At 31.9% G+C, this 12,611-nt stretch overlaps 1 protein-coding gene and 1 pseudogene across 1 annotated transcript; both read right to left on the bottom strand.

The window, feature by feature from the left end:
• Nucleotides 1-683: 683 nt before the first annotated feature.
• VPS11 (vacuolar protein sorting 11) lies at nucleotides 684-5,608 on the bottom strand. The gene is made up of 5 exons (XM_039045157.2): nucleotides 5,150-5,608; nucleotides 4,703-4,876; nucleotides 4,250-4,570; nucleotides 2,378-4,147; nucleotides 684-1,792 (listed from the first exon to the last, which is right to left on the bottom strand). The coding sequence occupies exons 1-5, from the start codon at nucleotides 5,372-5,374 to the stop codon at nucleotides 1,406-1,408; spliced, it is 2,877 nt and encodes a 958-aa protein (XP_038901085.1). The 5' UTR covers nucleotides 5,375-5,608; the 3' UTR covers nucleotides 684-1,405.
• Nucleotides 5,609-10,086: 4,478 nt separating this feature from the next.
• LOC150033269 (uncharacterized) lies at nucleotides 10,087-10,671 on the bottom strand (annotated as a pseudogene).
• Nucleotides 10,672-12,611: the final 1,940 nt, after the last annotated feature.

Raw genomic sequence — 12,611 nt, 5'->3', positions numbered from 1 at the left:
ATTGTTTGCATATGCATAGTTCCCTGAATTGAATAGTCTAATTTTGATTAGGTGGATTGGATTTGTTACTTTGAGAGAAAAAGACTTGCCTTTCTGTTCTTAATCTTACATGCTAATAAATAGCTTCTAGTCAATTTCTCACTTCTACTTTTCATATAATGGAGATTTAAGTAAACGAAACCATATATTTTACCGAGAGATGTCCAAAAGATCCGATAATTTGAAGAATCTAATCAACTCAATCTAACAAATTGAGTTAAGTTTAAATAAATAAAAATTATAGGAATTGAGTAATAATTTTATGAATTCGTGTAAATTTAATTTCAATTATGGCAAAATTTTATATACATATATTTATTTCCAATTCAAACATATTATTCGTCTTGAAATATATGTTTTTCTTGTTCATATTTGTTTTAATTTTATTTACATACATAATCCCTTTTCGTTTATTTATTCTTCAACTCTTAGATTCTTTTTTTTTTTTTAGTATTTTGAATTGTAATCCTTTAGAAAAATATATTGAAATTAAGTTGTCAATGTTTGAAAAATGTATTACATATTAAATCCAACCTAATCAAGGTCTAAAAATTGTTCAAGAACACACCTATTTTACTTGTGAATTACAATTACACAAGCAGTAATGGATGCATTAATGAAGAAATACTATGATGAAGAAGTCATTGACAACTATAACACAACTGCATAATGCATTCCACAAAGGAATTTCAGGCTATAACCTCAAATGGGTTTGGACAATCATACAATTCAATCTACATCATGTTAAATAATCAAACTATATGAATTCGGTAGTAAAAAAATTCTAAGACAGACCGAAGGAGGTATATCGTCCTCTTCCAACCATGCCATGTCTTCTTCAACTCCAGCATCTATTCTTAACACACATATCAAACTCTCCAGCTGAACAGCGCCAGTAATAAGAGGCGACCATCGAAGAGTGTTCTTTGCATCTGCCGAGCTGAGTCTGGCTATAAAGTTCACAGCAAGATGTCAGAGCAAAAAGTGAATTACAAGAACAGGGAAGCAGAGACTACTTTCAGCTTTAGAGCGTCAGTTTCAGCCTAGAGGGAATGGGATGGACACAAAAAATGATCTTGACAAACGAATACAATCTAATTGCTTAACTCATTTTGCATAAAGAAGACACATAAAAAGCCTTTCTAGTACAACGTTCCAACTTGGGTGAGACTGGAACATGCAGCCAATGTCAACAAACCAGAAACCAACGTAATGAAGTTCCTCCCAACAAACCATTTATCATCTCGCTATTGAGAGCTAGTCCAATAGGGTTGTTTACAAGACTCCCTCTTCATATGGATAGGAACTCAAGAACAGGAGGGAAATGAACTGGAGTCCTACAAACGAGCACCTTCTCTAACCATCATTAAAAACCATTTGTCGAAGAAGGATTCTCTGGGTTTGTAACATTCATAGTTCCATTACTAGTTTTGCTAATGATTCCCTTACCGAAGTACTGGGCAATCACAGAAAAACCGTCTTTTGAACTCTTCACTTGCTGGAAGAACTGGTCCTGATCCTTATTCTGCTCCAAGCTTCTCTTCATCTCTATAACTTTTCTGTATTCTGGAGCACACTCTGGGCATTCTTTTTCATTATCCCCCAAACACCGCTGATGGAATGAATGCATACACATGAAGTGTACAGCTGGGAGATCAAGAGTGAACGTGCACGCAGTGCACTTGCTGAGCTGAAAAATTCTTGCATTTGTCCTGAGATCTTCAATTTCTTTTCTCATTGCCAATGTGTCTTCCTATAAAGAGCAATTATGGTTGATAAACTTTCTTTTAACAAAAAAGCAGAACAGTTCAGAAATGATTGTGATTGATTAAACGCTTTAATTGGTAGAAGGAAATAGATGGAAAAAAGAAACCATATCTACAAATATGTCCCTAAGTTCATACTCTAGCGTGTTATGAAGAAGAAATGCGAAAGCTTCAGGTACTCTTCAAATGTACTCACACAAGTCTTCCAAAGTTTGTTCCCTGATCGAGTGCGATCAGCAATCATCCATTGTGGAAGCTATAACTTTCTCATGCATCATTTTCTTTTATTTACACTTTTTCTTTTGAAGTGCTTCAACAATTAATATCATCCGGTTACATCAAATAAATTTGAATCATTTCCAGTCATCAGAAAGATGAAAATTGTTAATTTCCAATCGCCTTGTTTCTGATTTTATTTTAGTACAATAAAGTCATTTCCCACATCTTTTTCATTCATTCAACCATATGGAGTACTCAATTGCTAAACTTCACCGAAAATTCAAGAAATGCTTAAGATGAATTGCATGGATATTTTTTTCCCCCAAGAAATGGCAGTAAACGGGTTTACTAACCTGATACTTTTCAATTGCCCGTCTATCCTCTTCAATCATCTTGGATTCCTGTTCGAGCTTTCTTGCAATATAGTCCTTGATGACAGAAAGTGTGAGGCATGGATTTCTTGACAGCGTCTGAATAACTATAATGGGAGGCAAGATATCATCCCTTTCAATATAGGTCAAAACTTCCTTCACTTCTTTGGAACAATCTTCTCCAAGTTCGCCAAAATACTTCAAAAGATCTGCCCATAGGGAAGGGTCACCTCCCTTTCCTGAATCGCCCAATCTTTTACAGCAAGCAATCAAACCCTCATGGTCATGAGTTTGCATATAGCAAGCTATAACCTCTTTATAAAGTTTCATCTTTTCATATAAATACATAAGTCCTTCCCTAAATGCATTCATTTCACACAAAATAATAACAAGATCAACATCATAGAGGGGATTTTCCAGTTCTGATGGCCATGCACTCTTTAGCAGACGTAATCCCTTCTCTTGCCTTTCAAGCCGGTCTTTATCCTTCATATGGTCTGTACTCTCAGAGCTCACTTTAGTATTGGACTCAGCTGACATCATTGTTGCTCCTGATCTTTCTACAAGACTAATATTTCGTCCATTGCTAATTTGGGACATTGACGGAAAGTTCAAATCATTTGACAGGTATAATTCCAACAGTGTATTGTTAATTTCAACTTGAGCAGGCGAGTCCTTAACCTTGTTAGTATACTTTTCAAGGAATTCCATAAGTGACTGTGGGTGATGAATGAAAATATTAAGAAAGTCAACAGGAGATGGTAACATAGATAAATATGTGCCATTTGAAGCCCTTTCCTTCAATGACTCACCATCCTCGGTGCATAGGTTCATAAGAATATCAATTGTCTCACGTGGCTTGTGTGCTATCAGAATCTTCCCATACTCCTTAATTGTCACCCCAGCTTGACTAGGCTCAAGGCTTGCAATATATTGCAAGGCTTCATCATATCTTCCAAGGTCTTCAAGTAAGATCTTAAGGTACCATTCGTGCTTTCGTTCCCTTCTAGCAACATACATGGCATGTTCGTGGTAATTGGCAGCACGACAAACCCTTATTGCAGTCTCAACGTCAAATTTATGCTCTCCAGCACCATCCTCATTCTTAATAAATACATTCAGCTTTTCAACATCTTTCAATTTGGTATAGCAGTTTAGTAGAAGTGTGGTATGATCTTTAGAAGCAAGCCCCTTCTCATGCAAATTTTCCAAGTAATTAGTGAGGTTATAGATTCGCTGAGCATCAAGAAATTTCTGTATAACATAAGAAGGCTCAAGATGTCCAATAGTATGGATATACTGGGCCATAGCCTCATCATAATCTTGCTTGCTATATAGATGGTCCCCATACTTTCTAAGCACTTCTGCAGTTGCAGCAGCATCAGCTTGTTGACTTTGAACAAGATTTATAGCAATGGTGTACAAATTCTTTTTAAATAGCATATCTAATTTGCTTTCCATGTCCTTTTCCCCAATACATAGAGCCGATTGGTCGTCCATTATAAGTATAATACTACCCCATTCACAAAGCATGTGAGAAACATCTTTAACAACTAGACTATGGGCAATCAATCGATTCTTCAGGTCATAAATGTTGAAAGTGTTCTTGCCATTTCTCTGATCTGCAATCACACAGAGAAGGTATCCACGAAACCATCCTACAAGTTTTTTTTCTCCTTCAAAAGCCCAGCAGGGACCACGCCCATCAACTTCATAAAAATAAACTGCCTCAGGACGACCAATTATCAACTCCTAATTACAAAAACATGATAATTATTATCATTATGATAGAACATTATTCAACATGATGGCATGAAAAATGACATACAAGATATTAAAACTGCTACTGCATACCGATCGATCACTCATTGTAACACCGTTCACACCACATCCAATATGATCCAGGGTTTGCCCCTTTGGTGGTTGACTCTGCAGGCTGAATAAACTCACTGAATCAGGAGTTACTGCAAATAACTGAAGCGCTTGACCATCAACTCTGAACCCTAGTCCCGTGATAGATGATTGGTTCTTGTCTGAGATATCTACCTGAAGCTTGAAACGATTGATACGTTCACGTGCAATGTCTCCTTTGATGCAGTATATGCAACCATTATCTAGGCCAACAGCAATAAGTAGTATTGGGGGTGCCTCCTCTAGGACTAGAAATGACGTAATCTGCAGTAGTAAGCTCATAGATCTTATACTTCCACCATAATCAGGAAACATGCTTCCAATGAAACAAAGTATGAGCAATCACGGTTTAAGGTGTCAAGTAACTGTCTGAATGAAATGAAAAGACAAAACTACCTTCGCCTCAGGAAATTGATTAGTAAATATCCTCAAAATTCCAATGCACTCGGGACTAGTTGCACTTGAGCCCTCCGGCTCAATTTTATCAAGGTCAAAAACCTTTAGGCACATAGCAGTGTGTTGCGGAGCTACTTGCACATCTTCTCCAACAGTGACTAGAAAGTTCCGTTGCTGATTATCAACCAAAAGATATAGACATAATCTATGTCAATGATATATCATCTTCAGTTCTATTCCTTATGGGTACTTATAAAATCAAATTTAAAAGTAAATTTCACAAAACAACAGACTCGAGGTGCTGATAAAATAGAAAATGGTAAAGTTTAAATAACAGATGGAAGGTCAAGTAGTTAGTATGGTTAATCTGTCAAATTGGCATCAGTTCCAACGAAAGACATGCTGAAGCGACACAAAATCCAAATTTCCCCAAAAGCGATAACATACCTTGAGCTGTTGCAGAAAGGATACGGTCGAGGAATGAGCTTGAAATCCATAGCTGAACTTAAGCCCACGATCAAGTAGATTAACGCTACCGTCATCGCAACCGATCACCACCTTCCCTCTGCCGCTGGAGCAACACTCGATCTTCTTTTCCCTTACCTCTTCCGGAATTGTGCATCTTCCGGCGAGTTTCTCTTCGAAGAACTCGAATTTCCTCCATTGATACATCTTCCCTGGCTCGTTTCACTTGCTATCCGGGTGATCAATGAAGTTCTCTAAGACATTCAAGGAAACAAAATCATCAACAATTTAGTTGGAGATCAGTAATAAAACAAGAATCTCGAATTGAATTTCCTTTTCTCCCCTTGAATTTGCCCCGTACGTTCTCGTCATTCCGCCCTGCGACTCCCCAATCGACAACGTTCCAGAAAAATGCTCCCTCCCGCAATTTTCTAAACTCCCGTCGCCAAACCGAGCCAGCCCAATAGATTTCCATTTTGGGCCAACTGTCGATCAATGGGCCGTTCTGGAATCTAAATCGGCCATCTGTCCATTATGGGCCGTTTGAAATTGTGGCACCTTAGCCAACCAAGGTAGATAAATGTCTACATTTTAATGTAATTTTAAAAAATCTCCAAACAAATTTTCAATTATTAATATGTCATAACAAAATAAATAAAAATACACGGTAATTATTTGAAAATTTTGACCGATATACCCTTCATATTAATTAATAGAAATACACAATATTTAAAGGTAAAATTTAATCCAAAATCTTAAATTTGTCGTAAATAAATGAAACATAAACTAATCTAATAGTTCAAAAAGATCGAAAATGAAGGAAGATTTAATTGAAAATCATTTGAATCCATTAGCTATGTGCATAGAGAAAAAATTAGGTTGAAATCTTGAAATTTTAAGATTTAGATAGGCTCAAAATTTCGATAATGGACGAATTTCGATTTTTTCCCAATTTCTCAATATTTATTTTAATATTTCTATCAACATTTCGAGTTATTTATTTTAGCAATTAATTATGCTGGTTCAATGGATTTTTTTTTCTATTTTACCATAAAAAAATTGTATCTTTAAAAAGACCACATATTTATTTTTAAGTTCATTCAAACTTTTTTAATTGAATTTCACATCATTTCACCATAAACTTGAATTAATGTGAATTTCTAATATCTCTCTCATTTTCTCTCAAACTCTATCTACTTCTACGGTTTTCGTTTTCTTATTTCTATTATATTGTGTTATGCTTTTTGTATCCCTCTTATGTTTAATATTATGATTTCTATATCTTTATTATGTTATGTTATGACAATTATTTTGTATACAAATACTTCATGTCCTTTAATTGTATAATTGAATACCAATATTTGATATAATTTTGTAATTATTTTTCCATTTCTACTATCGCATCAACATTTATACATATATTTTACAATATGCATTTAAATATTGTCTTACTTTATAGAAATGATGATTAAAAATGGACATCTATAGTCTAATTCAGCCACAATCAAAGTTATATTAACTAATTATAACAATTTTCATGAATTTTCCCAAAATTTTTGTTGATATCGATATTTCCATAAAATTGGGATCTCGATAATTCTATCGATAATGATTTCGAACCTTCAACGTGAAGTCAGTAAATTATAAAAAAAAAAAAAATAAATTAAATAAATATAGTATGAAAGCAAAAAGTAATATCCGTAAAAATACCTTGTTATATCCGTAAAAATACCTTGTTATCACAAATACAATGTCTGCGATTAAAATGTAAGCAAGTTCATTCAGCAAATACAACATTTGTACTATATTGATATTGTATTGTAAACGCCAACACTAAAAATTATGGGGACAATGGAAAAATAAATAATAATTATGATGTAATCCCTAACAATAACAATTGAATACCAACGTACTAAAACCTACTACCCTAAGAAATTGGCGACACACATCCCAAACCGTCACATTCTCTTCCCCACGCTAACTGTTCACCTATGAAGCACATATACTTTATGTGAGGCAAATCATTAGACACGTATCAGATATCGATACTTTCAGATACTTTTCAGATACGTATTTGACACACGATTTGATGTATCTATTTTTATGCTTACTTTTTAAAAAAAAAAAAAAAAATAAGCAACTCATCTAATTTTTCCAATTTAAAACTAGACAACCTATTTAAAAAGCTCACTACTCGAGTCTAAAACTAAAAGAAAAAAATAAAAAAATAAAAGACCAAACCCTAAAATTATCTAATCTTCATCTTCACATTTAAGTCCCTACAAAGTCCACCAAAATATAACCCACTTGAATATCTTCAACAATTCAACGAAGAAGTTTTTTGTTTATCTTTATATTTCTCTCTTTAATCTTCTTCTTCTTTTCTGATCAATACGAGTCACTTTTTATTGCATTTTATCGACTATTCCACTTCAACATTTTAGATGTTGCTTTTTATATTGTCTTTTTCAGTATTTGTATTATATTTTGTACTACAGTTATTAACTTCTATGCTAAAGTTATCTATATCTTTGACTTTTCTTAAGAAAAAGAAAACGCATCTTCAACGTATCAATATCCTAATTTTTTAGAAATTGACATATCATCGTATCCTATCATATCTGTATCTCATATTCATATCCGTGTCTGTGCTTCATAGTCGTTCACTCTCCCAACAAACCTTTCTCACCGTCCAAATCCTTTCATATCATTCAACTTCAAAAAGAAAGAAGTTAATATCAGACAACCATTGAAACGCTTTCAAATCCCTTTCAAACTCTTCAATCCCTTTGTGAAACCCTTTCAAATTTCTCAAGCCGTTTGATTTAAGATTCTATAAATGTTCAAGAATTAAGAATGTCTGAGAATAATAAGTTTGGAAATAAGATTGATATGAATAAAAAATGTCTATATTTGGTTGTGATAGGGAAATGTCATCAGGATTTTATGGAAATAAATTATTTTTGTATTTAATTTGTAAAATTAATCATGAAGAGTCTGTAAAATTTTAATAGATTAATTGATAAACAATAAATTCAATCTAAAGTTTTGAGAAAATTAATTATTTAACAATCAAATAATAACATTAATTAAATTATTAATTACAAGTATTTGTAAAATGAGAAATTTATAATTAAAGTTATTTGATTACATAATTTGATGGGATCAATTTGATGAATTTATATAGTTATGATGTATTGATTAATAAAACAACTAATGAATTCTAATTAATCAATGATAAACTAATTATAATTATTAAGAAATAAATTCATATTATATTAATGGACTGTTTTTAAATATAGAAAAATGAACTAAAATATTTACAAAATATAGAAAAATTTTAAAACAATAAATGATAGACGTTGATAGACACTAATGAACTTTTATCAGTGTCTATCAATGTCACCGATAGATACTTATAGAAATCTATCAGTGTCTATCAACGTTTATCATTGATAGTTATAAAATTTTGCTATATCTTATAATATTTTCAATAGTTTTACCATTTGAAATAATTTTCCTATATTAATCATAATGATACTTAACTAACTATAAATATAATTAATTAATTAATTGATAATTTTATTGCATCGGTTGATTGAAAAATAAGTATGAGTATATATGTGTATATATAAACTAATTTATTAAACTAAAATAAAAATCAAGTATATACTAAATTGTTTTAATATATATATATATATATATATATATATATATATATTTATTTATTAAATAGAAGTAGTTAAATTCATACATTATAATTTAAAATTTAATATAATTTTATAAAATATAAATTTAATTTTCATAAAAAAAAATAATTTTAATTAATTAATTTTAATAATATATAAAATAAAAGAATAAATAAATGTATTATAAGAGGGGAGAGAATAGGAATGTAAAAAACCTACCTTTTTGGATGGGAATATTCATGGGTATAATTGATACGGGGGAATAGCTTATTCCCATGCCAAAGCTACAAAATTTGTATCAAACAAGGGGATGTTTATCCATTACTCATTCTCAACCTTATTTCCATCTAAATTCCTTCAATCCATACGCCACTTCAATGTGTAGATCCTTCGAAACCCATAACCTTGTTGGTTACCTAACCATTTGGCAAAATCGAGAATGCAAAACCATTATTTACAAATTTTTATACTTCCAACAACCTGTGCCAATTGCACTGCTTTACACCATGAGGTTGTTTGGCACGCAAGTTCGGAGTTAAATGCCTAGAGGCTTATTTGAAGGAGTTCTGATGCCTGAGATTTGAGAATCACTAATGCCTATGTGTTGGGGTGCAAGATTTAGAAGTATGGATTTTTGAAGCCTGTGTTTAGGGTATTGGTTTTAAATTTCTGGGTTTAGCTAATCTTTTTTTTTTTTTTTGATGAATTGGACTACCTAAATTGTATCATGTATCAATTTTTTAATTGTACAAACTTTACATATTTTATACCTCTAATTCAATTTCTTTGCTCTATTGATTTTCAGACAATAATGTAAAAAATTAGAAATTTGAACATTCAATAACAACATTTTTTATTACAGTTGCATTAACATGAAGAGTCTCAAAAGTTTAGAGTTAACATGAATAGTCTAATTAGGAATATTACCATCCACAAAATATAACAAGTCATGTAATCAAAAGAATCTTACAAAATTTAAGGTTAGGCAACATTAAAAGGGTCTAACAAATGTCGAAAGTAAGCATAACTAAAAAGGTCAAACAAAAGTGAAAATCAAGCAGAGTTCCATGGAGCCATGGTTATAGTTGCCTTCCCAAGATTCACATGCATTGTTTATACTTCCATTCTATCGGATAATCAAGGAATGAGTACAAGAGCATGAGATTAGATAATAGAGACTCAACTACAATCAAACAGTCATCTATGTCCATTCTAGGAATAATCTGTAATTCAGCATATAACTATTTATGTAGGGATGATTCAACTACTATCCATTCTTTTGGCCATGCAACAATCTTCCATATTTCTATTGAAGTTTCTCGCATACCTTTGTAAAATGTGTCAATGACATCTCCTGAATATGATCGCCTTTTCTTACTCTGTTTGGACAATGCTACACCATGTACCATGCTTTTGAGAGTGGATAGCATATCCTCCCCTGATGTAGGCTCGAGTCCATGTGGATTTGGTATATCAAAATCTTCAAGATTAATGTTCATATCATCTTCCTCAATATCTTTTGTAGTTTGTGAACCCATGTCAGTAAGTGTCTTACATCTACCACCAGTAGCTCTATCTCTACTAAACACATTCCAAGTTATCGAAGTAAAGGAATAGTTTGTTCAGTAGACCTCGAGCATTGGAGTGTCCTTGCATAGTGTTAACAAATGTAAGTATATTATATTTTATCTTTATAGAAATTGTGAATTGCATTCATTGTCTTACCTTAACCCACATATCGAACATCGATTTCTCTACCTCAATGCATTTTTGTTCCTCATTCCAGCCAAACCCACTACATGCAGGCTCCATCATCTTTGTGATGGCATTATACTACTTCTACAAAATTTTTACTCTCAACTCTAGATTTGGAGTTACTTGTATGTTGCTTCTAGGAACTTTTCTTTGATTAATTTTATACTTGTACCAAGTACACAGGTCTGAATGTCCCATTATTAGCCCGCCAGCCACCTGCCTCCACGAGTTGTAGTAGGCACTCAACCAATGTCTCATCCTCAATGGCTGTCCACCTATGTTTAGTGGCTTATGAATTTGTCAATGCCATATGAATTAATACATGAGTTTTAGTAAAGTTAATGTATATAAAATTTATAAATTGATATATATACATAGCTTAGGTCTCATAATTTAGAAGGAATCCCATGTATTTCTAACTTTAATTAAACACAGAAAATAGTTCAAGTACAAATCATGTGACGAACAACAAAATTATATAGGAAATTGAACTACCTATAGTAATCATACAGTATTCTAGTCCTCAAACATTTGATTTGCAAGACTATCCCTCCATTCAGTCTAGACATTAGTCGTTTCTACAAAGTTTATATTCTCAGTGTTCATCTCATTTGAATCACCTTCACCAAAATGTACCTCCTTAGATGTTGGGTCTGAACCCATTTCTCTATATATCAAGTTATGTAAGAGGCAACATGCTATTATTATCCTACATTGTATATCAATGGAGTAATATGATCTTCTTCGTAGAATGGCCCATATTGGAGTATTTTATGATTCAGTTTTGCTTTTAAAAACAAGTTAAAAAGTAACCTTTTTGAAAATATAGCTTTGTACAAATTTTATATAATTAGTCAATATTGTTGTTTGTATAAGAAGTCAATATCACATCGATTATCATAGTTATTTCTTAGACAAATATTTTAAGAAAAAATTTTAGAACACACCCATCTCATTTGCTTTCTATAATAAGTCAATATCACTGTTACTGTCATAAAAATGTTTCAAGACAATTTTTTTTTTCATAAAAAGTATGTACATAACCCTTTTGTTTTTCTTATAATAAGTCAACAATGTAAATTAACTTCGAATATCAAATTAACATTACAAATTTCATTCCAAACAAAGTATTCTAAAAAATTAAATTAATATATATGACAAAGACAACACAATCAAATATACAAAATATAAATGCACTAACAAAAAAATTAATAATACAAAAGTCCATATACAAATGTGAGAAGGAAAAAGAACATTACGTAGTGGTGAGTTTATGATTAATTGAACGTATAAGGCAAGACAAGATAGACCTACAAAGAAGGCAAAATAAAAAAGTCTATGAGAAGGAGTAGAGAGATTATGGTAGAAAATATCATTGAAAGTCATTACTTTGTATACAATGGACTCTTTGCTCACTTCATGATAGTTGAATGTAAAAGTAAGTATTAATAAAGGAATCCACATACCCCTCAACAGAATATCAAAGAAGATGGAAAAATTAATGCATCAGTTTATGAGGAAAACAATATTATAAGAAGAAATAAGTTAATAATGGCTTTTATTAAAAAAAAAATTATTAATAATAGAGAGAAGATAGATGGAAGAGAGTTTATCACTTAAAAGAACGGGAAGTGCCAGCACCTCAACCTCAATATAGAATAAACTATAGATACAAAAGAGAGGGGTGGAGGAGTAAGGATATATATATATTATATATATATATATAAAAGTTCAAATGGAAGTGATAAACAGTAAATTACACTTCCAAAGCACCCAAGTAGGTGAAAGAATAGATACAATGTATCAAAGACAATTACTCTCTAAAAATAAACCTGTCATTTCCAAATTTGGGTCACTCTCAACTACCACATATACTCGTTGGAGTAAGAAACTGAAAATAATCTACGGTCAAATCCCATCAAATTTATCCAAATTATAAATACATGTCAATTCTCGATTTAATCCATGTCAACTACCACATAATTGAAAAAAATTAATCA

Source organism: Benincasa hispida, chromosome 10, assembly GCF_027475165.1.
Source record: "Benincasa hispida cultivar pf3 chromosome 10, pf3_genome.v1.1, whole genome shotgun sequence".
Taxonomy (NCBI): Eukaryota; Viridiplantae; Streptophyta; class Magnoliopsida; order Cucurbitales; family Cucurbitaceae; genus Benincasa; species Benincasa hispida.
The sequence above is the reverse complement of the archived record's forward strand: the minus strand, read 5'-3'. Positions and strand labels throughout refer to the sequence as shown.